Genomic DNA, 24,784 nt, shown 5'->3' with positions numbered 1-24,784 from the left:
ATTATAATTTAAAATATATAATATTGCACAAACAACCAAAAAGTTAATTAAACTAAAGAAATAATTACAAAGAGAAAAACCCCACCCTGTCAAGAAAAGATTCAGCATTCTCTCCATTGTACCACCTTCACTGAAGGTCAGAAGTGGAAATGACTACCACCCCTTGGCATCCCTGACCATGATCCCTTTAATTCAGTGGTGAGCACACCAGAGTATGTACAAGAATCACCAGAGCAGCATCGTGAAGCACCAGGGTCTTGTCTCCAGGGATTCCTGCAGCCCCTCATTCCCCCAAGAGAGGGGCAGCTTTACCAGAGTGGACAGTGAGAGCCATAGAGGGTGGGTCTGTCTTTAGGAAGAACTTTTGCAGAAGCATGGTGAGAATCTCAAGAAGTTCACCCTCAGCACATCCCCTTCAAGCACAAGGGTAGGGGAGGAAGTGTTGGGCTTACCAGATTTGTTAAGTACTCAGCTTTGATCACTGCTCTGTATCTCTGGTAAGCTGGCTTGTGTCCTAAACTACAGGGAAGTCAAGGTGGGCAGTTGGTTGACCAAGGTATCCCACCAGGCAATGTACAAGGGCCTCAAGTGATCTCCTCCCTTCCTAGGCAAGGGAAGAAATGCAAGAACAGACTCTTGCAGGTGGCACAGCTGGGCTAAGGACTTAGGTGTATCTGACATGAAGCAGCCTTGGGAAAGGCCTAGGGACATACCAGGGCTGGGATGGATGAAAGGAGGAAGCAGGAATTTAGGGTTTGGTCTTCCGATTCTGAACCACAAAAAAACTTTTCAGGAATGGAAAAAAGGGGTGGGTCGAGGAAGTGATTCCCAAGAGGAAAATTTCCCAGAAATGAATGCCTCTTAATCACTGGGATGGGATGGGAGCCCAAATATGCTCTGTGTCCCTTTCCAGTCAAGGACAGGTAGCATGGCCTTGCTTGCCTACTCATGGACAGAATGTGTTGTCTTGGCTTATTCCAAGAAACTGGTGGGTTAGCTTCTGTCTATATAAGCAGAAGGGCTAGAGCTAGCTATCCCTTGGGACTTCCCAGCAGGAGTTTCCAGAACAGTGGGTGTTAAGCTGAGAAACGTAGGCTCTTCTGGTGAAAAGGGTAGGTCTCGTATGATTGGCACAAGTCAGAGTTCCTGGCTTGGATGCAGAGAGCCCCTTTGCAGGTGTGGACAGAGGTCCCCTTTAGGTGTCAAAGAGTCAGCAGGGAGCAACCCAGAATCTGTGCCCAGAGCTCTGGTTGACAGAGGCCATTTGGGGGACATTCATAGTCAGTGTCTTCCAGAGCCAGGCTGAGGTGAGCAAAAGAGGTGAAAGGCGCTGTGCGTGAGGGAGCTGCTTGCTCTGGCACCCCTCATTCCCAGTCCTCCCATTCCACATCTTCCAGCTGCAAATGGGAGGGAATAATGGGGAGCACAAACATATATTTAAGTCTTCTGAGTCAAACCCAAATCTATCTACCCTTGTTGAGTAGGGCTGCCTCAGTTTCCAACAGCCCTGACACCTGGTCCCTCTCTGAGACTTTAACACCAAATCTTATGGGCTGTGTGTGGGGAACAGACCTGCCCTTTGCCTCAGGATCCCAATGGAATGCATCCACAAACACCGAACACTACAGGGGAACACCCTGCCTACTGGAAACAAGTCAGTCCATCTGTTCAGGAGAACAAGTCTCTTGCTGGGTGACTAAGGCCATGGCCCTGAGCTCACTGAGTCTTCAATCCTCTGATCCTTAGCTCCAGCTGGAGTCTCCCCGAGGAAATGTTCTTGACTCATTTTCTCTCTTGGTCTACTGTCAGATGATCCCTAGTATGACAGGCTATAGGATGACTGCTCAGAAATAATGTACATCAGGTTCTATAAAGGTCTTCAAAGATCCAAAACCTCAACAAGACCCCACAGCAAGACAGAAATCCATGGACCTTCCCTGTCCTGGGTAGCGTGAGGCCCCAGGTACAAAATACTCTTGGGTAGTCACTACTTCCCCCAGACCTCAGTTTCCTAATATGAAAATGGAGGTCCTTCAAGTCTCTCTAATTTGCCCACCTTTTTAGAATCACTTGATGGTAGAAACCATGTGGTTTGTGGGTGACAGTGAGAGTAATGCTAACTTGAATCAGATGTGTGGCCTGGAGCATCAATCCTGTCACTTGATAACTGTGTGAGTTTTAAATGGTTCCAGCCTCTCATTCAAAATGACCCAGGTTTGACTCTGGGAGATGACGAGTAAGAGTAATAAAGCCTCTTTGAGCTTTGTAAATGGAATGGGTTTTGTGGTGCTGCCAGTAAACATCCACTGGTAAAAGCACATCTGTAAGCATTACTTCAATGATATCAGGTCTGATCATTATCAACCTCACATTTTACATGAAGAAACAAAGGCTCAGGTGAGTGACCTGTCCTAGATCTCACTGGCCAGGCATCTGAAGACCACGAGACAGAAAGGCTGGAGCAGGGTTTTGGTAGCTGTATGCTTAAGTACTTCCTCAGGTGATTCTGATGCTGAGCTAAGCTCAAGAACTCTACTATCCATCCACCCTGGAGCTGAGGGGAAGTAGAGCCCGCTGACAACTGTTCTGGGCCTTCCTGAAGCTTGGGACATAAGATACAAGGAATTCACACTGAGAAGACAGAGGACAGTGTTCTAGACTCCAGGACCACTAGGCTTGCTTCCTTGTAGCTAACCAGGCCCACTCACCTCTCCAGAGGCATCCACTTTGGAGAGTGCCATCTGCACTTCTTCTTCGGTCATGTCCAAGTCAAAGTCCTTCTCCCAGTCCTCACTGATGTCTGTGCTTGAGCCTGGAACCACAATTCACAGTATGAACAGAGGGAGGGACAGGGAGTGGTACCTGAAGTGACTGGGCAAGAGGTAATGGCATGCTTTAAAGAAGGTTTGACTGACACACATCAAAAATCTGTCTTGATATTCTGCTTTCCGGCAAGTGGGTCAGTGATTCCACCGTCAGAAATCTATTCTAAGGGAAAATCCTGGATTCAGTTACAGATTTAGCTAAAGGATGCTCACTGAAAGTCTAGTGATAGAAACTTACTAAAATAAATAAATGGTGGTGTTAGATGATGGGACATTATCCAGTTTTTTAGTTTTTAAAAGGGAGCTAAAACATTTATATATATGGTTGTTGTTGTTGTGGTGTGCCAAGGAGTCGGTTCCGACTCACAGCGACCCTGCACAGGGTTTCCGAGGCTGTAAATCTTTACGGGAGCAGAATGCCTCCTCTTTCTCCTGCAGAACAGCTGGTAGTTTCGAACTGCTGACCTTAAGGTTCACAGCTCGATTCCTAACCACTACACTACCAGAGCTCCTTTACCATTTACCATTACATGGTAAATGGGCTTAAATGATTCAGTGAGAACTAAACAGAAGTACTTTGCTCAGAGACTGCCTGGGAGCCACAGAAATTTCCCAGAAGAAATAAACAGTGACCTTGTTTCCTCCCCACCCAGGGTGCCTGCTATTCTTTCAGCACCCCAGGTGGCACAGCCCCACCTTAGGGCCTTTGTATGGGCTGTTTCCAGTAACCCACCACTCTTCCTCAGACAGCCACATGGCCAACTTCCTCACCTCCTGCCTACCTATGCTCATATCTCACCATCTAAATGTGGCTTAGGAATCCTGGTGTGGTATTGTAGGATAAACACAGGACTGCAAGGTCACTTGAACCACAAGGTCGGCAGGGTTCAAACTCACTAGCTGCTCCTCTGAAACGCTATACAGAGTCACTATGAGCCAGAACCGACTCCACAGCACTTAACAACACACATGGCCTAGCCTGATCATATTATTTTAAATTGCAAATCATTCCCCTCACTCTCCGTTCTTTTTATTCTGTTCTAGTTATTCTTTTTCACGTTGTGTTTAAATATACATTTACATATTCTAACATATATAATCAGACTCACCAATTTAGTAACTGAGAAGCTAGATTGTAAGCTCTACGAGGGCAAAATACTTATTTTCTGATGTATTCTAAGTGCCCAGAACACAGTTCACACACAGTAGATCCCCACGAACCCTTTCTCTAAACCAGGGGTTGGCAAATCCAGCTTGGCATCTGTTTTTATAAAGCAAGTTTTTGGAATGGGGTCATGCCCATTTGTTTACCTATTACTCACTGCTGCTTCTATGCTACAACGACAGAGGTAAGTAGTTGCCTCATGACTGTATGTCCTGCAAACCCTAAAATAACCACTATCTGGCCCTCTACAGAAAGTCCCCCAATCCCTAATCTTGGGGATTCTGATGAGCGCTAATGTTTGAAAACCACTGTTGTAAATATCCATATTTTGGTATGACTTCTTACAGGCAATGTTATGTGCATCTCAAAGTTATTATTAAGAAGCAAATTGCATAAGTAATTTCTTTGAAAACAAACCAACCAAGCACCTGGTATATACAGTATAAGTCAGTACAATTATACTGCGTATACCGTGTAGATTGTAAACATACACTCACAGGTGTATATATATACAAAAGACAGGCGTAAGATGCAGACAAAAATACTAGTAAAAGTTAGCTCTAGGAGATGGTGTCACGGGTGATTTTTCTTGGTGACCCCCACCCCCCCCTCCAAACCCGAGCACATGTTATTTTGTAATAGTTAAAGTCACTACTCTTCTGTCAGTGTGTTGTGTTGTGGTGACTTGCATGTTGCTCTGATGCTGGCAACTATGCCATTGGTATTTCAAATACCAGCAGGGTCCACCCATGGTGGACGGGTTTTAGCAGAGCTTCTAGACTTCAGATGGACTAGGAAGAAAATGTGATGATTTACTTCCAAAAAGGAATGAATGAAAACCCTCTGGATCACAACAGAATCTTGTCTGACCCAGGACTGGAAAATGAGCCTGCTAGGTTGGAAGGCCCTCAAAATACACAATTTACAACTAAGGGCTCAAGCACACCTGATCACAGGGGATGGTGCAATGTTTCGTTGTTGTCAGTGGAGTTGCCATGAATGGGTGTTGATACTACAGAACTAACAACAAAATAGCTTTTCGGGTTTTTTTTCTTTCTAAAGGCAACTTTTAAAAAGAGTCCTTGGATCCCTCAGTGGGATGGCCTGTAATCATCTTTATTCTTCTTGTCTTACAGGCACCCAGCCTCTCAGACCTCACCTTAAACCCTGCCCCCATGTTCCTAATTGGTTTCTCACACTGTCAGTTCTAAGCCTAGCTAGCCACAGTGTGGTAAGAGCATGCGCGGTCTTAGAAGCAGCTGACCTAGACTGAATCCTTACTCCTTTATCTATTGTGTAGTCTTGGGCAAATATTTAGTCTACTCCTAAAGTAAGAATAAAACCACTCTATTTGAAAAGAATCTCTAAGAAGCTTATTAGAATATAGATTTCTTCCCCACTCCGACTGAGCAGGTACAGGTGGGGGCCTAGAATTCTGTATGTGTGTGATCCTATATAGACCTCGACCCACTGTGAGAAACAAGTGTTAGGATTAGAGGTGGGAACGTAAGATGCCCATTACATACATTATCAAACTAACAAACAAACAAACCGCACTGTCATGGAGTAGAGTCGGACTTATGATGAGCCAGGTGTGATAGGGTAGAACTGTGCTGCACAGGGTTTTCAGTGATTGACCCTTTAGAAACAGATCACCAGCCTTTCTTCAGAGGCACCTCTGGGTGGATTCAAACCTTCAGCCTTTTGGTTAGGAGCCAAGCATGTGAACTGTTTGCACACCCCAGAGACTCCATGACATACATATAGTCTCACTCATAACTGTTAGGGCAGACTAGAACAGCTCCTTAGGGTTTCCGGGGCAGCAAACCTTTATGGGAACAGACAGCCTCATCTTTCTCCCAAGGAGCAACTGGCTGGCTAGTACTGGACTCCATAGTTAGCAGCCAAGTGCTTAGCCCACTATGCCACCAGGACTCCTTACACAGACAGTGGTGCCAGTCAGAGGCAGAGCTGCAATCAAGACCCTTTGGCTTCCTCACATACTTGGGGGACACTCATTTGGCTACCTGTCAGTGCAGGTTTCCTGTGGGGATGGTTGCTCCAGTCAGAACTTTGGCTGTGGCTTGGGCCTCCCTCAAGTTGTTGCCCTCTAGGGACCTGAAACTCCCTTTCCAGGTTTGCCTTAGGGCAACCCTTTGCAGGGTGGAAAAGACAGTATCAGGTAACACCTCCGGGGCACTTCACACTCACCCTCTAGAGTAGGTATTACCAGTGCTAGTTTACAAATGGGACATGAAGCCTTCAAGTGGCAAGGCCTCAGGTGAAGCTGGACTTTCTGCCACCTGCCTCCTCCCACCACCCTGTCCTGTCAGGGAAGGTAAGTACACCACTATGAAGGTGGCAGAGAACGGAGTTTCACAACAATGACTTAAGGCTTCAGGAGGGAGAGTTCTGTTTTTTATAAAGAGGACTTCCCAGGTGATTGCTGGCCTTGTAGTGTGGTCACTCACAGCTCATTTTAGTCTGTGTAACTGGATCACTGTGTCTCCAAGGAAGAAATGGAGGTAAAAACCGCTTCCAGGTTACACAGATTATAGGTGGTGAATGAGGATGCTCCTTCCAGTGCTCCCCATCCACCCCCTCACAGCCTCTGGTCTTCACTCTTAGATAGATGGAGCCTGTTGTTGTTATGTGCCGTTGAGTCGGTTCTGAACCACAGCAACCCTGAACAGGGTTTCCAAGGTTGTAAATCTTTACGGGAGCAGAAAGCCTCCTCTTTCTCCCGCGGAGCAGCTGGCAGTTTCAAACTGCTGACCTTGCGATTCGCAGCCTGATTCGTAACCACTATGCTACCAGAGCTCCTTAGATGGAGCCTAGGGCTCTGCAATGACAGATATCGCCCTGGGATCCTGGAACACTGCGGCTTGCTTATAGCCTCATGTCCTCCTAGGATGTGACCCTAAGAGGGAAAAGGAATCATTTTGACTCCAAGCTCCATTCTTCCTTTTAAGATTTATCCCCTTTATTCTGTTCCCATTGCCCCTTGTCCTGGCAAGACTCTGGCTACCCCCTATCTGACACAGCTGCTTCAGTGAGTGTTCTCATGGAATCCCAGCCCCTCTCTCCCCACACTCTGAAGGCATCCAAGGCAACAGAGTAGATTAAGATAAGACACACTGTACCTCCACTTCCAGCATCCAATCTCCAACTGCCACAATTCCAATCGCAATCTTTAGTAGCCCAATTCCAAATGGACCCTAATTCTTCAGTCCTCTCTCTCACTATCTAGTCCTCATCTCCTTCTTTACGCAGTTCAGATCCCTTGAACCATCATTTTGACCACTTCTTCCATAAGCTGGGGCTCTCTCCTTCCTCCACTAATTTCACCTGGCAAATCTTGAATCATGGTTAAAACCAACTCCCTATGTGCTCTGGGCCTGCACCCGAGCAACTGAATGTAGCTGGGCAAAATTACAATGGTAATTTTGACACCAGCAATATGGTGTTGACTGGTATCACTTAAAACCCATGACCACTACCTCAATGGGCCCTAATTGCCACCAGTTGCAATCCCACTCCCTTTGTGGGGTCTGTCTACTCCCCTACTCTTCTAAAGGATCATTTCACACTTTTCTCCTGGGCAGGTGATTAAGCTCATTTTCCTACCAATAATGTATGCAAAAAACAGCCTATCCCATGGGGCTTGTGTGAGGATTGAGTGATATGCACAGTGTTTAGCAGAAAGCTAGACATATAGACAATGCTCACAAAACATTACCTCTTCTTTTTAGCATCATCATCATCTTCTCAAAGCAGAGCTCTAGCCTAGTTATTTCCTATATGGTGAAACAATTACCTTCAATTTCTAGAGGAGTAAACAAAGGCTGAGAGACTTAAGTCAAGCGGCTTATGAACAACTTGGGATTTGAACTCAGGCCTGTCTGAACTCTAGAGTTGGAGCAATTAGCCTCCATGTTCTGCTGCTTTATGGCAGCAAGTCCAACCTCCTGAAAACAGTATAAGATTTTAAGCTCTTAAATTCTATTTCTGAGCCAACCCAGCCACCCTTCCTGGGAGACAGTAGAGAGAAGTGGACTTTGATCACTACCCCTAAACATGCCTCATGCCCCCACCCCTACCCCAGCCTGGACTATCACTCCCTTGCATCTGCCCCAAAGTCTCCAAGTCTCCTATACAATGCCTGTCTCCTCAGTGAAACAGCACTGGTGCCCAGAGATTCTTCTTTCCTTGAATTCCTCCGGTACCAAGCCTGTCTCATAGGCTTCATGCTTCATCATAAAGACTGCAGCCTTTGCCCCTCCCACCTCAGTGTCTCATAAAGAGAAGGTAGGAGCCCCATAGATGACCTCACTGAATCACTCAGAAGGAAAACAGTGTGTTAGACACTGGGAACCCTGCCGTTTTCACTGGGGAGCAGGGGAGGGGCGTGGCAGAGCCCATTTCCCAAACACTGCAGCAAAGCAGTCCTTCCCTGCTGGGCAAGCTTTGGGCCTGTGACTGACAATGGGAGCCAGCAAAGTGAGGAAGAGTATGAGGGGTTGAGGGGTGGTCTTGTTGACAATCCTGTTCATGGTGAGGCATTTGGATATGACAAAAAACGGACACTAGCAATATTAAAGGACACCTTGTCCCTTAATTCCAGGAGTGAAAGAAGTTCCCTTTTGACACAAAGTCAAAAAGTCCCATCTAAAATTCTATCACACAAGATAAGAAACTAAAGCTCTATTATTTAATCTGAGTCCCAGCAAATTCATGAATGTTCATTTTATTCTTCTCAAAGTGTACATCTAAGTCTCATCTATGCATTTCATAATAATGAATGGAGGCTCAGGGAAAGGAAATGACTTTAAGGTTACCTAGAGAAAAAGACCCTTGACATCAACAACTCAGGCTAAGGATGGAAAGGACACAGAACCTGAAGTCAGACAGACTTGGGTTTGAATCTGGGCTTGCCACTCGCTGGCCATATGAGCAAGCTAATAGTTCTGAGTCCCACTGTCTTTATGTGTAAAATGAGGACAATAATACTGGCCTCACGGAGTTGTGTGGTGTGAGAAACAACTGCACTATAACACACTTGATCTGGCACAAACCATTTTTCATTGATGCTTAAGACCCCATCTATTGTAAGATGCATCCTCATTTCAAAGAATCAGTGCATCTTAGAATTGATGAAATGTGCTTACACCAGCTACCTACCATCATCATCCGTATCACAAATGAAGGAATTCTGTTTCTAGGACTGCAACAATGGACACGTAGATAAGTGTGCCTTGTAAGGTGGTGGGCCTCTAGACATACCTTTCTTTCCGTTGTTGGAGGGGGTGGACTTCCCACTGTCTGAGTTCAGCTCAAACACCCGTAGGTCTGTGGGCGCCTCCTCCCTTAGAGTCTCTACTCTGGCCGAAGGCCTGGGTTCTGGACCACAGGGGCGGCCAGCAGGGTTTAGGGGCTTGGGGGGAGATGGTGGTGGAGGTCCAGTCTCGCCCGCATCCACAGCCAGATTCTGTTCCTCCAGCGATGCCTCCAGAAGCCTTTGGGACAGGTCTTTGGGAAGCACTGGTGCCTCAGGTGAGACGGCAGGGTTGGGAATCTGGGTCACAAGGGAGATGCTTTCACTGCTCTCTGATGGAGTCACCTCTGCTGGGGTCTCAACTGGAGTCAGCAGCTTCTCTTCACACGGGATCTGCGGTCCAGCTCTTCCTTCTGGTGAAGTGGAAGTTTTGGTCACAGGGACCTTCGCCTCTTTTAGAGATGTGGGTGAAACGCTCCCAAGCATCTCTGCAGAGAGAAAAAGGTAGGGGAAATAGGGCGGGACACCTTGAAGAACCTTGAGGCATTCTTGGAACCCTCTTAAGACAGACTTCAGTCTCCTGCCAAAGTTGATTCTGCTCAAGGTTAAACAGCACCAGTTTTTACCGTCCCTCATCTCCTTCCCATCTTGGCTTTTCTTCTGTAGACTGTCTCTAACTGTTAAAGTCCCTCCTACTTACTGGGCCTAGCACAGGTCTGGTAGACACTTTCACCAGTGCAGCCCAAGATGGTGTTAGACATGAGAAAGCTAAGAAATGCGAGTTTGGTTTTGGTTCAGTTTGTGCTCTGTTGTATCTTAGGTACCTGATTTTGGGCAAATGACTTTCTTTTTTCTTTAACTTACCTACTTCATTCTTGACAGAGGGATAATGGAGTTGTAGTGAGGGCTATGCATCTAGGTAATCTGGGCACATAATATAAGCACTAGTAAATGTGTTGTTATCAAGCAGCACTTTCCTAAGTTGAGCTACCACATAGAGAATGTTCAGCAAACCTCCTTAAGCCTGTGGTTCCCAACCTGGCCAGGGACTGATGTTACTGGAGAAACTTGTTAAAAACTCAAGTTTGCCCCTACAACTCAGCAACAAAAAAGACAACCAACCTAATCAAAAACAACGGGCAAAGGACTAGACAGACATTTCACCAAAGAAGACAGTATGCCAACAAGCTCATGAGACGACGCTCAACAGCATTAGTCACTAGAGATACATAAATCAAATCCACAATGATTCACCATCCATGTCACCCCATCTATTTCATAGGATGGCTATGATTAGAAATATGGAAAACAAGAAGTGCTGGGAAGGTTGTAGAGAAACCCAAACCCTCATCCACTACTTGTGGAATAGGTACCACACCACTACCTGTAGAAATCAGTTTGGCAGCTCCTCAGAAAGTTAAACATGAACTACCATACGACCCAGAAATTCTAATTCTAGGAATATCCATCAAAGAACTGAAAGCAGGTACACTGATATTTATACAGCAATGTTCATCCCAGCACTAGTCACAACAGTCAAAAGGTGGAAACCCAAAAGATTTTATAAATATATAAACATATCATAGAATATTACTTAACCATAAAGAGAAACAAAGTCCTGCTTTATGTTACCACATGGGTGACTGAGTGAAATCAGTCAGACAAAAAAGGACAATTATTCTAAGATCTACATGAAATATCTAGAACTGGCAAATGTAGAGCCAAGTTTATTAGTGGTTACCAAGGGCAGGGAGGAGGTGGGTAGGGGGAGTCAATGCCTAGGGACACTGTGCTTCTGCTACGGGTGATAGAAAATTTTGGAAATGAATAGTGGTGATGGGTGCACAGCATGATGAACATAACACTAAATTGCACATGTAAAAAATACTGAAATGGCAAACCTCTGGTTATATATATTTGTGCCCTAGAAAATTAAAGAAAACAGAAGTTTGGATCCATCCTTACATTCTTAGTTAAAAGGTGAGGAAGGGAGTCAAGATATCCAAAAGCTTCCCAAGTAGCCAGGCCATAGGCTGGTAGGAGACTTTACTCCAATGACATATGATTTCTGTACCTAAACCCAGGCCTCCCCCAGCCTTGTTAAGAATTGTCTTTGCTAGCCCAGCCTGTCCTTAGCACAGACAAAACCTGGACTCATTCTTTACCATTCCCTGCGACCCCAAGTCTCTCCAGGCTTCAGGGAGTGCGGCCCAGCCAGTCTCCCAGGTTACTTGCTCATCATCTCTCAACACAGCTTACCGTCTTCTTCCTCCCAGCCAGGCTCTTCAGAGATGCTCTGTTCTGCCCGCTGTTTCAGGGCATCCCTCCGGGCCTGCTCCTAAGTGTGGGGAAGCAGATGGCCAAAACAATCAGGGTATCCTCTTCTCAGACCCTGGTTCTGACACCAGAATCTTGGCACCCTGTGTTCCCTTCTTCCCTCAACAAACTCCAGCCTGCTACCCGCAGGGCTGACTGGAGTATTTCCCAAGTTAGGCCAGCATACCTGCTCTAGTTGATGGACTTTATAGAAATACCGATGCCAGAATTCGGAATGGGAAACAGCTGCTGGGACCTGAAAGGAGGGGGAGTGGGCATGAGACTTTGGGAGTGGTGATGTGGGTCTCAGGCACAGTTAGTGGCTCCCACCCCTCACCCCCAAACTTTTAGTCAGACCCAGCTTCCTGGCCCAGCTTGGCCATGGAGGGAGAACAGAACTTGCATCAGGCTTACTGACTTTTCCATTTCTCACCAGTCTCTGACTGCCAGAAGCCTGGCAAATCAGCTTCTCCCAGGTGGATTCTTGGCTCAGAAAGTGGCTGCTCTGGCCCTGCAGGGTCTCCCATTGCTCTCTGGCCAGACGACCCCATATTGTCTCTGGACATGTCTCTCCCACCTCCCAACACTTCAAGCCTGGAGCTGGACCCTCACCATCTTGGTATAGAGGGCCCGGATGGAGGGGCTGCCTATAAGGAGCTCTGAGATCTGCCCCTTCTTCTCCTCCAAGCAGAACTTGGAAAGCCAGGCATCAAACAATTCCGGGGGACCTGCAGGACAGACGTTGATGGTCAGTGCTCAGGGCCTGGGAAAGAGCACTGTGTCTACAGAACAAACCTAAGCCTGGACATGGACAATGAGAAAACCTAAGGGTTTTTTCAAAGTCTTCTGACTTAGAGAATTAGGAGGTAGGGTGAAGGGGTGGGTGGGGCACCTGAGCGATGTCCAGTAGGGGCTACAGCCTCCACTTTCTCACATCCCTGCTCACTTTGTAGCACCCCCTGCACTAAGCTACTGAATCCACTCCTTTCTGAAACCGCTCTTCTTAGTCACCAGTGACCCCGTTTTGCCTCTTCTTCCTGTGTCCAGTCTGTAGGTCCTGACCCTGGGAACCACTGCCTTCCTCTTAAAGCCCTTTACTACTTTGGCTTTTCATTCTTTTCACGTCTCTGGGTGTTCCTTCTGAGTCTTCATGGATTCCTCTTTCCTTTTGGCTCTCATCTCTCTTATTCTCTATTTTCTCACACGATAACCTCCACTAAGCCGTGAGTTTCAACCCTTCCCTCCACTGACAATTCCTCAGTGCTCTGTGCAGCCCAGACCACCTTATTAGGCTCTAGATCCACAGGACCAGTCTCCTCTGTATCCCACCAACTGTGGAGGTCCTGCAAACCCACTGTGAGCTCATTTTCTTCCTTCCCTTCCAGATCATTACCCTGGAAACCTGGAGGCCAACCCAGTCTCTTCTCTCGCCCAGTCACTATGGATATCTCTCCTCAGGGTCTCTTGTAAGCACATCTTTTTCATTCCATTTGCTCCTTCCTATGTCCTGACTAGACTCTGGCTTCTCTATCCCTCCAGTTTATTCTACACTAATGATACCCCAGCGATCTTCCTCAAATGCAAATCTGAGCACCTCACACTCCCAAACCCTCTAACAGTTCTCTGTGGGAGAGCTTTTTAAAGCTAGATTCTACAGATAAGACTTTAAAGGGTCAAAGAATTCCAACACAAAATTTTGTGGGCAGTATTTTGGAGATGGCATCTGTCATTTTCGTAAGATTTTCAAAGGCCTTGACTAAAACTGGAACCTGTTAGGACTAATCTGACAGATAAAGCCCTTCACACCCAGGTTTATTTACCAAATGGTCAACACTCCCTATTCTTTATGGGCCTTCAGACATCTTCTTCCTTGGTTTGAATACCCCTTCCTCACTTCCCTGTCTACTTTGAATTCATCCTTAAAACCCCAACTCAAGTGTCACTTTCTGACGGCCCCTGGCTGGTTGTGTGTCTGTCATTCCTCTGGGCTCCTCGGCCTCCTGACAGTACTCACTCTACTCTTTACTGACTCTGCTTTAGTCACTGTTTCTCTCTCTCAACAGATGATCCACAGGGCTGGACGGGGCTTCAAGGTTTGACCCATGTCTAACCACTAGCTCCAAGCATGGAGTTTAGCAAACAGGTGCTGAAAGGAAAGCAGGCAGGCAGCAGGGCTGGGAGGGAGCTTGAACTGATGGGATAAGGGATGAGAGGAACAAAGCCTCTGCAGACAGGGAGGAAGACACTGAGTTCAGGGATGGAAAGAACATCAACCCGTCTCATTCCACTGGCATAAGATACACACTAGCCCTACTGTGGTCCCTCTATGTAGTGAGTGCTTGGCCTCTGCTGCCTGAGGCAAACAGGACCCACAGACCAGATCCCTTTGGTCTACGTGGCCTGTAAGCCCGCCCTTCCCCCTACCCCCTCACCATCTGGTTCATTGCAGTAGGTTGCTGGGTCTGACTGCAGGCAATAGAGGCGAGCCTAAAAGAAACAGAAGAAAGAACCTAAATTCTGGGGTGCTGGGCATAGAAAGTACCCTTTGCCAGGGTACCCACTCAACCATAACCCAGCTTCTCCCATAACCAGCCCTTTGCTGCCACACCCACAGGACACTGACACCTGGGACATATGTAGTAGAGAATTGGGTGTGTCTCCCCAGTGATCCAGTTCTGGAAACTAGGAAAATACAGTGGAAGGAGGCTAAAGAATCATAGGTATGAAATGCTTTTCAATCATGTGAAATTTGAAGCATGAGTGAAACTATATTAATAAAGTCCAAACGTATGGGCAAAGGTTGAAATGATGCAACTCCCCACAAATGAGAACCATTAGGAATTTCATAGCCAGTCTGCCAAGTGAACTGTAAGCTGGGTTCCCACTGGTGCCTCAGCATGGCAAATGTCAGCTGGAAAACAGAAAGCTCCTTCTGCTGTTCTCAGCATTTCCTGAAGCCTGGGGCTGGATGTCTGCAGCAGAACTTCTCCAAGCCATTTGGGTTGCTTTCATTTAAAACCTAATCGTTGAAAAATTTCACAATTCAACTCACAAGTTCACTAAGTGGTGGTGCTAATGCTGGAAAGCACGTTTGAAAACTCAGTACATTTGGAGTGGAAATTTAGTGTGATAAAATGCTACAAAGAAGGCTGAACTCTTCATTGAGAGAAAACATTCCATGAAATAGGATATGTAATGGTGAAAAAATAAACTGTGGTAGAAATACACTAGCTTGGTTGCTGACTTAAGTGCTCTGAGGATATCCTCCCTGCTTTTCATTTATTTCTATTGGGAATTAGTCTTAAATAGTCAAAATGTGGAACATATGCTGCAAAGATGTTCCCTCCCACAGCACTCTCTACGGTGGCTGAAAGTGGGAAGGAATTCAGATGTGCAACACTAGGGAACGGGTTGAACAAATGATGCCATCTTCACTGCAGACTTTATCGTCATTAAAAAGGATGGTGATGAAGAGGCTCAGAGTTTGTTGTGAAGCTTTTTTTTTTTTTAAAGCAGGTTAAAAATTGTACAAAGTCCCTTTTTAAAAAGAAAGAAATCCCAAACTTTGTTTCTGCCTTATGTTTTTTTCTTTTTCCTGCCTATGTTTTGCTAGCAAATAGAAATGCAAGATTATACACCAAGAAGTTTGTGGTTCTTTTGGGTGATGGTATCATAGGCTCAGAAATAATTATTTTCTCCTGACATTTCAGTATTCTCTAATTATATGAGGGTAAGTCAAAAAGTATTGCTATAAAATCATAGCTACTTTTACGTAACATAAATATCAAAACGTAGAACCATTGTTTCTCACCATATCTCTTAATACACTTCTGAAGATGGCATTTCCATCTCTCTAGCCCTTTCTTGAACAATTCTATGTTTTGATTAAACCACAACAAAACGGCAGTTTTGGCATCCTCGAAGGACTCTTATCATGTTCCTTTTGAATGCTGAGTTTGGGGAACAAAAAGAAGTCTAATGGGACAGTATTTGCTACCTTCAAAGAATGAGGAGGTGCATTGTCATGATGGAAAAAAATCCCCTGGAGCAACTTTCTCGATCTTTTCCTCAACAACGCAGTATTCAATTTCCTTTAGTCCTAATAAGCCCCCATTCAGCATCCTGTATCATCCAAAAAAATCTATCAAGCTTATCCTTTTGAAGTACCAAAAAAACATGCCATAACTTTCCAAGCTGACGCTGTGCCTTGAATGCATCTCTGAGATCTTCCAAACCTCACATAAAGTACTTAATCTAGCTATATAAATTGTTGTTTTATGTGGGGCAGCATCCTCATCAACTTGTAAAGCTTCAATGATTTGAAATATGTAAACTTAAGTTTTGTTATTAATTCTGACTTCAAAATTTTTTTTCCAATGGCATAAAAAGTACAAGAGGGCTTCAAAAAGTTATTGGAAAAATGGAATGAAAAGATAACGTACTTTTTCCATGAATGTTTTCAAGCCCTCTTGAATTCTTTCTTTGAAGGCACCCTAATGAGACTAAGATAAGTGTACTACTGAGAGAACCAGTCTGTAGCCATCCACTAATTGCAGAGCCATGTTAAAACACACTTTGTTTGGCATGAACCTGTACATGTATGGACTGGAACCCTAGTTGCAATACTTTCTGACTAACCTTCATATACATGTATTTTTAGGCTGGCCATGTGTTGCTTTCATGAGTACAGGTTGGCAATGGCAGAGGAAGCCCCCAGAAAATACCTTGGTGCCATCGTAGGGCTCTGCTGTGCCAGAGGGCGTGCCCATCAGGGTGATGACATCACATTCGATGGTTTTGTCTGGTGAGGGGGCAAAAGTGTCTGAGATCACACCCAGGAAGTCGGACAAGCCCTTCTTCATTTTCTCTGTTGCTCCTGAGGACCCTTCAGTCTGTAAAGAAAAGTTGGCAGAGGAAGCAAGTGCCCTGGAGGCAGGATGCAATATGGGGCCTGAGGTGTGGGAGGGAAGCATCAGAGTGAAGGTATTCTGTGTGTGGGGACTAGGGAGTGCTTACGACCTGTGCCTCTATCTCTGGGGATGGGGCACACAGTCGCAGCAGGCCTCTGGAGGGTAGGGCAGAGATCCCTGACTAGCTGTTTCATCAAAATATCAAGACCAGTCAGGCTGACCTGAAGCGATGGGAGAGGATCCATGCCATAGAAAGTTCAGTGGGGAAAATGGCCTATAGGTAGAATGGTGGAAAAGCTTTGGAGTCAGACCTAGATTTGAAGCCCAGTTCTACCACTTGAGTCTGTTTCCTTATTGATAAAATTTGGATAAATACACATCCCTCAATACAGTAACTGTGAAGATTAAAAGGGTTAAGCCAAGTAACTTATATTGTAAATAGCTTATATTGTAATAATTCATTATTATCATTGCTCAGAAAGTAAAGTATTTTATAAAAAAGGTTAAAAAGATATAGACAGGATGAGAACTGATAATCTTGCCCAAGAGCAAGCTTGGGACCAATTTGGGACCAACATATGGCCCTCCTGGAAGGGGTGAATAAGAGATAAAGCTTGAGTCACACTGGTTAGAATGTCCAGGAGGACAAGAGTTCTCAGGAGACATCTAGGTCAACTGACAAAACAAAGTTGATAATGTTCTACATGCTGGTCTGGTAAGTAGTGTCTGGGGTCTTAAAAGGTTGTGAGCAGCCATCAAAAAAGCAACTCTTGGTCTCTTCTCACCTGGAATAATGAAGACTCAAGAAGCAAGTAGTTCAAACGACTAATGGTTCACAAGAACCACAGCTGCCTCTAACGTGAGACCAGAAGAACTAGATGGTGTCTGACTACCATTGCCAATTACTCTGACCAAGACCACAAGAGAAAGTTCCAGTTAGAATGGGTAAAAATGTAAAACAAAATTCAAATGAAAAACAAAACAAAATAAAACCAGAATTACAGGGCTGAAAGAGACTAGAGGAACCCCTGAGACTATCGCCCTGAGAAAACTTTCTAACTTGAAACAGAAGACACTCCCAAAGACCATAACAGATGGGCCTATAAGACAAACAGTAATACCCATGAAAAATGTGCTCCTCAGAACATTCAAACCAAAAAGGTGACATTTGTCCAAAACCAAAGATAAGAAGACAGGGCAGGGCAGGAAAACCAGACAAAAGGAAACGGGGAACCCAGGGAGGAAATGGGGAGAGTGCTGACCCATTGTGGCAATTACAACCAATGTCATGGAACAATCTGTGTAGGAACTGTGGATGGGAAAACAAACTATGTAAATGTTCACCTAGAGCACCATGAAAGCTTAAAAATAAATAATTAAAAATATCAAGTAGCTTGCTTTCCATTCCAAAAATCCATTAAGATCCCTGAGCTGTTAAAAAAAGAAAAAGAATGCTCAGTGGTAGGAACGGGGCGCTGAGAGACAGGCTCAGGTTGTCACAGAAAACGAACATTTCCTCCTGATTAGGCTGCCCAGACATTTTAAACCTAGAAGCTACCACAGTGCCTGGCACCTGTTGACACAAATACAATCATGTTTGCTAAATGAAAAAAGGAATGAATGAATAAAAGAAACAAATGGGTCTCCGCTACTAGCTGGACTCCCAGCACTTCAGCAGGCCCACAACTTATCTATCATTCAGGCTCATCGGTAGCTGTGATCAATAGGCAAACAGTATTTTATAAAAACAAAAACAAGAGCCTCTAAAATGCATATTCCAATATAGCCTTTTATCACAATGCAATTAATTCAGCAGGTACTCAAATGAAGACATAAAAATCTGTTCTAATGCTAAAGGAAAAACTGCATCCCCAAACCAGAACACTGTATTTCACTGGCAGCTTAACATTTACAGGGGTATCTGCTCATATACAATTTTCACTTTTCCTATCTTCTGTCTCAAGAGGGGATTGTTGGTGGTATATCTCTGACTAATTAAAATCGAGCCAGTAAGACTATAAGTCGGCACAGTCTTTCTGGAGGAAAGTTTTGCAATAGATTTTAAAAGGTCTAAAACTATGTTCTACCTATGATCCCTTTCAATACTTTGCTATAAAGAAAGTATGACAATGTGCAAAGATTAGAAATCACAATGTTCACTGCAGCTCTGTATACAGTAATAGAAAAAAACTGCAATAGGAAACTAGGAACTGGTTAAATCCACATAATGGAATACTACACCATTCATGATGCTGCAGAGCAAGGATGTTTGTGATTATGAAGTCAAAGAGTAGGTTACAAAACACTAGTCAGTTGATCCCAGTTTTGAAAAGCAAAGTGTACATAAAGGATCGTTAGTCGTTGAGTGCCATCAATTTGGTTCCAAGTCATAGAGACCCTGTATATGGTTTCTGAGGAGCTGCTGGTGGGTTTGAAGTGCTGACCTTGCGGGAGATGGAAGTATGACTATCTCTATGTTTTTCTGTTTTTGTTTGAAAACCTGTATTTCCTAAATTGTCTACAGTGAATGACTTTGCTAAAAAGAAAATATATGCTGACGTAATACACAGGTGGGAAAGGCAGGTATTGCTTAGTACACAGCTTGTTTAACACATATCTTTCAAAATGTGAGCCTCTGGGCCTAGGGAGAAAAACAGCCACTAGCTGCTGAAAGCCTGGGTGTCCCCTCAGGTGGGTGAGGCTGTGAGGGGCAGGCCACTGGACGGTGTGGGCAGTACTCACGGCCAGCTTCTCCTTGACCACACTGGCCGTAGCTGCGATGGTACAGGCCGTGTCATGCTGCACCACCTGGGAGAACTCTGTCAGGTCTCGCTTCATAAACTCCAAGGCTTCGGAGGACTATGGGAAGACGGAAAGGGATGTCAGAGCCAGTGGGTCCCACCAGTCCTTGTTTCTGCTGCCTGTGATTTTTTTGTAACAGACTGACACATGGAAAACTCAGGTGACAAGGAGAGTCAGGGCTCAGAAACAACAAAGTTCACTTCTCCAAATTCTGCGACCTGGGATTACCTGAGAACACACACAGCTGGGGAACTTCCTGCTGCTCTGGGCACGAGGATTGAGCCATAGGCCGACACTTACAAGCTATATGGCCATGACCAGCTCATCTTTAGCGCTCAGTTTTCTATAATGAGGAAGGTGGACTAGGTCAGTGATTCTCAAAAGTGATCTGGGAAGGGGGCACATGTAATCTGAAAACAGATCTTGACTCATTGCTTTGATAAGCTTTAAGTCATAATATTTGTTTCAAAATTTAAATAACCTTCTCTGGGGTGGGAATCATGCCTCTACATCATACTCAAAAACCCAAACACCAAACCCATTGCTTCTGAGTCAATTCCAACTAAGAGTGATCCTACAGGGCAGGGTCTCCAAGGCTGCAAATCTTTGCGGACGCAGACTGCCACTTCTTTCTCCTGCAGAAAAGCTGGTGGGTTCAAACCACCAAGCTTGCAGTTAGGAGTTGAGCACTTAGCCACAGTGCCACAAGGCTCCTTCTCTCAGACTCAGGGATTCTTAGTTAGAGGTGGGGGTACCATTTGACTCTTGGCCACCCTGCTCGTTCATCTGGATTCCTCTCAGGTGTCGTTCCTGATACTTTTGCTTCATCCTGCTCATGACAGTCAGAGGAGAATGGAGGCTATCTGGGACAGCTGTCCAAGAGAAGCTGTCGCGAAACAAAAAGCTCTGGGGAATGGACAGTGGAAGCAGGCAGGGAGAGGAGTCACCCAGGAAGTGTGTTTAGAGGGAGTAGAGTAGTGGGCTGAGGACAAGGCCCTGCAGAACACCGCCTCCAAGGGGCAGGCAGAAGCAGAGGAACTCACCAATCAGTAGGAAAAATGGGAGAGGTAAGTGAAGAACCCAAAGAGAGTTATGTCCTAAAAGCCACAAGGGACGAGTTTTAAGAAAAAGGGCGTGAGCACCAGTGGCAAATGCAGCACAAATGTCCAGGAAGATAAGGTTGGGAAACGATCTACTGGGTTTGGCAAGTAGGACATGAAGCCGAGTGTGAATAGAGATAAGTTTATAGGTGGTGGCTTCAGGGGTGGAGCGTGTTAAAAGAGATCATGCTTGTTGGCTTCAAATTTTTTAAAAAGTAGGAAGTGAGGTTTGTCTCCTGAAAGTGAAAAGGCAAGTGGTTAAATAGAGGACTTGAGGGGAAAGTTAGGTTTGGGGGAAGGTGCTACAGCTAAGGGGGAAAGCAATTGAGAGACTTGAAAGGCTTGTTCAGGCTCAGCTGAGGTTGGGGAATCTGTGGTGTGATCTTCCCTCCTAGTACATACTGCGTATAAACACACACACACACACACACTCCAATGGGGAAGGTAAAGAGCAGACGATGGCAGAGTATAGTATTATCTCAGAGTTGCACTTTGACAGTGCTGAGAAGTAAAGTGACCCAGATGGATGCAGGACGGGAGGAGAAGAAAGCAAGGGCAGGAAAGCACTGAAAATTTCAGAAAAAAAGAAAGCAACAATGGACTGGTAGTGTCTATGAAGTTGCCCGGTCACTTTCAGCATTTACAAAAAGCAGTTAACATTTACGCCCATCCACTGCCAGCAAGTCAATGCCAATGCATACGGTTTCTGAGGCTGTAAATCTTTAAGAGCAGAAAGCCTCTTTCTCCCATGAATCAGCTAGTAGATTTGAACCACTGACCTTGTGGTTAGCAGCCCAATACATAACCAACTACGTCTTCAGTGCTTTATACAGAGCATCATTTAATCCTTACAATTCTTCCAGATAGATATTATTAACATTCCCATTTTACTATTGAGGAACTGAAACCTAAAATGCTTAAATAACTTGTCCAAGTTCACATAAAATTAGCTAAAAGAGGAGTTGTTTTTTTTCTTCCTAACTGAGGAATCACCAAAGGAAGAAACAACATCCACCCCATTTCAAACTGGGAGGTCCCTAGGGGATAAGGATGGAAGACTGACCAACTAATTCTTCTTCATGAATTATGGTAGGCCCAACTTTTAAGACATCACATAGAAGCTCTCACTCAACATCTGCTGAATGATTGTAACTTTCCTGCCAAGAAATGGCTCAAGAGGAAGCAGAATCTCCTCTGGGGCTTCTATTAAACCTCAGAGTGACATCTTCTCTTTCAGTTCTCATCAACATCATAAAGCAGCTCAAGGTCTCTAATTTGCTAGGCTGTAGCTGAGACGCTGGTTCAGGAGTACCAGGCTGAGGGAGGAATACAAATATTCCCAGAATAAAGGACTCATTTAACTGAGGCCATAAGCCTCCTGGAGTCTACCCTGAAGCAGGAATCGCTCAGTTGCTTGAGCTAAATAGTAATTAATGTTTCTCACAATTCAGTGGAGCTGGTTTTGACAAACTAACATGTAATGAAACAGGCGCACACATTGGCTGTCATTCAAGGACCTCCACTCTCTGGCCATCAATCTTCTCTCTCCCTAACCTCCTCCTCAAACTCATGGCTACTTTTTAGAACTCATTAGGCACCAGTGTCTGTGGCTCCTGGTCACTTGCAGCCTTGGGCTCTTCCTACTCATCCTATCTTGGCAGGGTTGGCTTCAATGAGGTTCCTTCCCCACGGAGGTCTTCCCTGGTATGTTCTTGACTACTCAGACTAGAACAAGATGCTCCTCTACTTTCCTGTCACAACACTTCCCAAGGCTGTAATCAAACAGCGATTGATTTGACTATTTGGTGAATGACAGTTCTCCCCACTAGACTGGGAGCTTTGTCAGGCGCAGGACTGCATTTGTTTGGTTAACATCTGTCTTCTTAGGGCCTGTCAACGGTGCTAGCTGTGGTACACGCTCTATAGTTGAATGACTAAAAGGAGCCGGGTTTCCCATTAATCCCTTTTCCTTTGTGGTCTAGATCAAATGCTCTCTCTTCCACGTTGAGGTTTTGAATCTCCCGTCTTAGAAGAAATTGCTCCTTACTATGGATCCTTACCAAAGGGTAGCTCTTGCCTTTTAAAACAATCCTATTTCACGCTAGTTAGTATCACACTGGTCTGCGTGGAGATCTGTCCTCCCTTACATCGGTAAGGGCTGAAAAGTAAGGTTGAGGTCGGCCCGGGGCCTGTGAGGCAGCATGGGGCCCTGCAGGAGAAGGGCTGGCGCCGCCCGGCTTACCTTCTCTTTGACTGCCTGGTAGCTCTGCTGCAGCCAGCTCCGCCACCAGCCTACGTCCTCCCTGTGGAAGACAGACACACTGCTGTCCCTGCGGTACCAGCCCTGCTCGCCCGACGATCCGGCCTCAGCTTCCCCCTGAAAAGTGGCCCCCAGGCAGAGGCTTCCAAGACTGCTTACTCCCCCCTCCCCCGACACTGCGACTCCACGCAACAATTTCAGCGCCGTCCACGCCAAACTGTCTTCCTGCTCCCCACGGGGTCCCTAGCCCAACACCCCAACCCTTGGAGAATTCAGGCCCTAACGCCCGGGACCGGAATGACGGGTTTACCCTTCCGCCATCTTGCCCGCATGACATCACCACTATTTACTGACCTTTGACTTCCGACACGGCCCCGCCCCCCTAAGTACCGCCCCGGAACGTTCGGTCCAATCCCCGCACGGACATCGCCCATAGCCCAGTTCCCTCCCCGTTCCATCATTAGGTCCCGCCTCCCTGCTTTCAGTCATGTCTGTGTCCGGAATGCTCCCTTAAACTGATTCCTGAACGCTCGGTCCAATCCGCATTAAACCTAGCCTTAGATCCTGGCACCGAGGCTTGGCCCAAATCCCTTGAACCTTTATTGTTTGTGGATAGGCTGACGTCCGATACGGTGGCCGCTGTGGGACAGGATCGGCCAGCTTGCTAAACGGCGGAGAAATGGGAGCGGAAGGGAGAAAAGTAGGGAGCGAGACTGAAGAATGCCCAGATCCCAAAGTCTACGGCTAGGACACTTTGTAAAACCAGCTGTGTTGCTACTGCTAGTGGTCTTTTCCGGCTAATTCAATTGCGGGGCTCTGGGTCAGGGTTCGGGGTTGTGGAGAAAAAGTCAGAGGTGACTTCGATGCAGCCTCTTGAAAGGGTCCCAGGATATTGGGAGACAGACACACATTCAATTGTCCCAACTGTCTGGCGACCCAGTTCAGAGCTACGAGAGTTGGCCGTGGTCAGGAGAAATCCCGAGACCCCTTGGAGGAGGGAGATTAAATTGGATAAAGTTCGATAGGCAGAATGAGGATATACCTGAGGAGGAACATAGGCTTACATCGCCTCATCTACTAATCCAGATGTATCTGTGTTCAGATCCTTTGCCCCCTGCAACGGATACACTTAGCTAAGGTCAACCCCTTCACTGGGCACTAGATCCCACCCTCTGTGTTTAAGCGTGTAGCTCTAGTAATTCACCCTCTCCATTTTTTCCTCGTTATGGGATTATTCCTGTCATATATGCTGTTATTTCTCCCACTTTAAAAACAAACAACAGTCCCCTAATCCCCTTTACAATAAAACTGGAGTTAGTGGTTCCAGTTTTTATTTCCTGTTCTTTCTTGAACTCACTTCAATCAGGTTCCCTCAATCCACTGAAATAACTTGTGTTAAAGCATTCTACATTGCCAAGAATAATGACCAATTTTCAATCCTCGTCTCGCTCACACCGTCAGCATCTTGCTTAACACAGTTGGTCACTTCCTTCTTGAAACACTTTATTCACTTGATCTCCAGGACACTATGTCCTCCTGGATTTCCTAATACTTCACTGGCATCTCTTCTTAGTATTCTTTGCTGTTTTCTCATCCACTTCTTGATGCTGGATTGTCCTAGTTCTCAGCCCATGGCTCTCCTTAGCTCTGTCTATAGTCACTCTCCAGATAATCTCAAATCCCAAGGCTCTAAAATGCCAAATTCGTTGTTTTTGTTAAATGTCATTGAGTCTGTTCTGACTCGTAGTAACCCTATGCATTGCACAACAGCACGAAACACTATCCATCCTCACAATTGTTAGGTTTGAGCATGTTGCCGCTGCCACTGTATCAATCCATCTACTTAAAGGTATTCTCTTTTTTGCTGACCCTCCGTTTCACCAAGTATGATGTCCTTCTCTAGGGACTGGTCCTTGCTAAAAACACATCCAAAGTTTGAGAGATGAAGTCTCCCCATCCTTGCTTCTAAGGGGCATTCTGGCTCTACTTCTTCCAATGCAGATTTGTTTGCCTTTTTGGAAAAAAATGCCTCCTCAAAGTAGGGTTGACCATAATGACATGAATACAGTTAAGCTCGGGGGAGAAAAGCACACAGAACCTGCATTTGCTGATGGGCAACAACTTAAAATGA

The 24,784-nt window shown here is 45.6% G+C and overlaps 1 protein-coding gene across 3 annotated transcripts; it reads right to left on the bottom strand.

Annotated features, from left to right (window-relative positions):
- Positions 1–1,038: 1,038 nt before the first annotated feature.
- BSDC1 (BSD domain containing 1) lies at positions 1,039–23,001 on the bottom strand. Of its 3 annotated transcripts, XM_006862155.1 has the most exons (11): positions 22,964–22,974; positions 22,636–22,696; positions 19,234–19,350; positions 16,306–16,473; positions 14,014–14,068; positions 12,194–12,309; positions 11,769–11,837; positions 11,525–11,603; positions 9,274–9,753; positions 2,709–2,812; positions 1,365–1,397 (listed from the first exon to the last, which is right to left on the bottom strand). In XM_006862155.1, the coding sequence occupies exons 1-11, from the start codon at positions 22,972–22,974 to the stop codon at positions 1,365–1,367; spliced, it is 1,293 nt and encodes a 430-aa protein (XP_006862217.1). The 3 variants fall into 3 exon arrangements, with proteins under 3 accessions (XP_006862218.1, XP_006862219.1, XP_006862217.1); XM_006862156.1 differs by lacking the exon at positions 16,306–16,473 and having other exon boundaries at positions 1,039–1,397; positions 22,964–23,001; XM_006862157.1 differs by lacking the exons at positions 16,306–16,473; positions 19,234–19,350 and having other exon boundaries at positions 1,039–1,397; positions 22,964–23,001.
- Positions 23,002–24,784: the final 1,783 nt, after the last annotated feature.

This window comes from Chrysochloris asiatica, unplaced genomic scaffold (genome assembly GCF_000296735.1).
Source record: "Chrysochloris asiatica unplaced genomic scaffold, ChrAsi1.0 scaffold00047, whole genome shotgun sequence".
NCBI classification, from domain to species: Eukaryota; Metazoa; Chordata; class Mammalia; order Afrosoricida; family Chrysochloridae; genus Chrysochloris; species Chrysochloris asiatica.
This window is presented reverse-complemented; position numbering and strand designations above follow the sequence as displayed.

Excerpts from the sequence above, each read along its gene's own strand:
- BSDC1 (XM_006862155.1), bottom strand. Across the intron at positions 14,069-16,305 it reads AGCCCTACGATGGCACCAAG|GCTCGCCTCTATTGCCTGCA; the intron begins GTATTTTCTGGG and ends TGTTTCTTTTAG. Across the intron at positions 11,838-12,193 it reads GGGCCCTCTATACCAAGATG|GTCCCAGCAGCTGTTTCCCA; the intron begins GTGAGGGTCCAG and ends CCCTCCTTTCAG.